Source organism: Octodon degus, unplaced genomic scaffold (assembly GCF_000260255.1).
Source record: "Octodon degus isolate 3935 unplaced genomic scaffold, OctDeg1.0 scaffold00083, whole genome shotgun sequence".
Taxonomy (NCBI): domain Eukaryota; kingdom Metazoa; phylum Chordata; class Mammalia; order Rodentia; family Octodontidae; genus Octodon; species Octodon degus.
This window is the reverse complement of record NW_004524659.1, coordinates 10,839,153-10,840,586: the sequence shown is the minus strand read 5'-3', so window position 1 is coordinate 10,840,586 and position 1,434 is coordinate 10,839,153. Positions and strand designations below refer to the sequence as shown.

At 57.1% G+C, this 1,434-nt stretch overlaps 1 protein-coding gene across 1 annotated transcript in view; it reads left to right on the top strand.

Moving 5' to 3' along the window:
* Window positions 1-1,271, top strand: part of Lgals4 (galectin 4) — a 6,997-nt gene extending 5,726 nt beyond the window's left edge. Inside the window, exons 5-9 of the mRNA XM_004636790.2 lie at window positions 70-129; window positions 257-286; window positions 566-654; window positions 785-950; window positions 1,034-1,271. Coding sequence (XP_004636847.1) covers window positions 70-129; window positions 257-286; window positions 566-654; window positions 785-950; window positions 1,034-1,180 — 492 coding nt within the window. The 3' untranslated portion in view covers window positions 1,181-1,271. The remainder of the gene's footprint in view (window positions 1-69; window positions 130-256; window positions 287-565; window positions 655-784; window positions 951-1,033) is intronic.
* The last annotated feature ends 163 nt before the right edge of the window (window positions 1,272-1,434 follow it).

Sequence of the window (1,434 nt, the reverse complement as noted above, 5' to 3'; positions counted from 1 at the left end):
GTTTCCCGAGGGGGAAGAGGGTGGCGGAGGAGGCCCAGCTCCTGAGCATCCTGCCTCTACATCCTTCAGACTCCTGGATACGGTGGTCCTCCCCCTCCACACATGCAGATGCAAATGAATGCCCTGCCGGTGAGCTGCCCGCGGGGTGCTGAGGGCAGGGGTGGGGCAGGTCTTTACTCACTGAGCTCTGAAGAAACCTGTGTGCAGAGCTCAATGGGACAGAACCCGATAATATCGCTTCCTCCTTGCTTCACAGATTATGTCAGGACCCCCAGTCTTCAACCCGGTATGCGGCCTGTGGGGTTGGGGCTCAGTGAATTGGTTCAGTGAAGGGGAAGAAGGCCCTGGGGCTGGGGAGAAGTCAGAGAAGGGTGGTGGGGTGTCAGGATGGTGGGATGAGGGCGTTTGGGATGGGAGGTGAGGAGAGGGTAACGTTGGTGACTAGGGTTGGGGAGGGCACTTGGCCGGGACATTTCCAGGAAGAAAGGAACCTTTTTCTGGAAAAAATGTTCCTGAACCTGGACTTCCGAGACCCAACAGTTGATGGACCACATGTTCTCCACAGCCTGTGCCATACACGGGGGTCCTGCACGGGGGCCTCAGCCCTCGCAGGACCATCATAATCAAGGGCTTCGTGCCCCTCACAGCCAAAAGGTAAAGCACCCCGACTGAGGTAGAAATGGCCAGGCCTCATCCCTCAGACCCGGGGGACCCAGACCCTAGCTGTTTCTTTCCTGAGGACTCCGGTGCTAACCTCCCTCCCACTTCCCCTCTTTGCTCCCAGCTTTGCCATCAACTTCAAGGTGGGCTTCTCAGGGGACCGGGCACTGCACATTAATCCCCGCCTGTCTGAGGGCGTCGTGGTCCGGAACAGCCACCTGAACGGCTCCTGGGGCTCCGAGGAGAGGAAGCTCCCCCACAACCCATTTAGGCCGGGCCAGTTCTTTGACGTGAGTCGGGGTCCCCTCACCCACTGCCCTGCGCTTCCCTTTGGCAGCCCCACACCCACCTCGTGGTACCCTCCCTCCTGCAGCTCTCCATCCGCTGCGGCATGGATCGCTTCAAAGTTTACGCCAATGGCCAGCACCTCTTCGACTACTCCCATCGCCTTCCAGCCTTCCAGAGCGTGGACACGCTGGAAATCCTTGGCGATGTCACTTTGTCCTATGTCCAGATCTGATCCATTCCTGGGCACAGTTCGAGGAAAACAGAAAGATCCTCTGGGATCCCCACCTAAGCCCCCAATAAAATGTGTGAGAGTGTCTCATGTGTCGGTGACTCCCTTCACTCCCCTCATTACTCCTTTCTCCCTTGGGCCAGTCATGTGCTGTCCACTCATCTTATTTTGTTTTGTCTTTGTCTTTTTTGAGACAGGGTCTTGCTATGCAGTTCAGGCTGGCCTTGAGCTCACTTTGTAGCTCCTTTGACTATTCT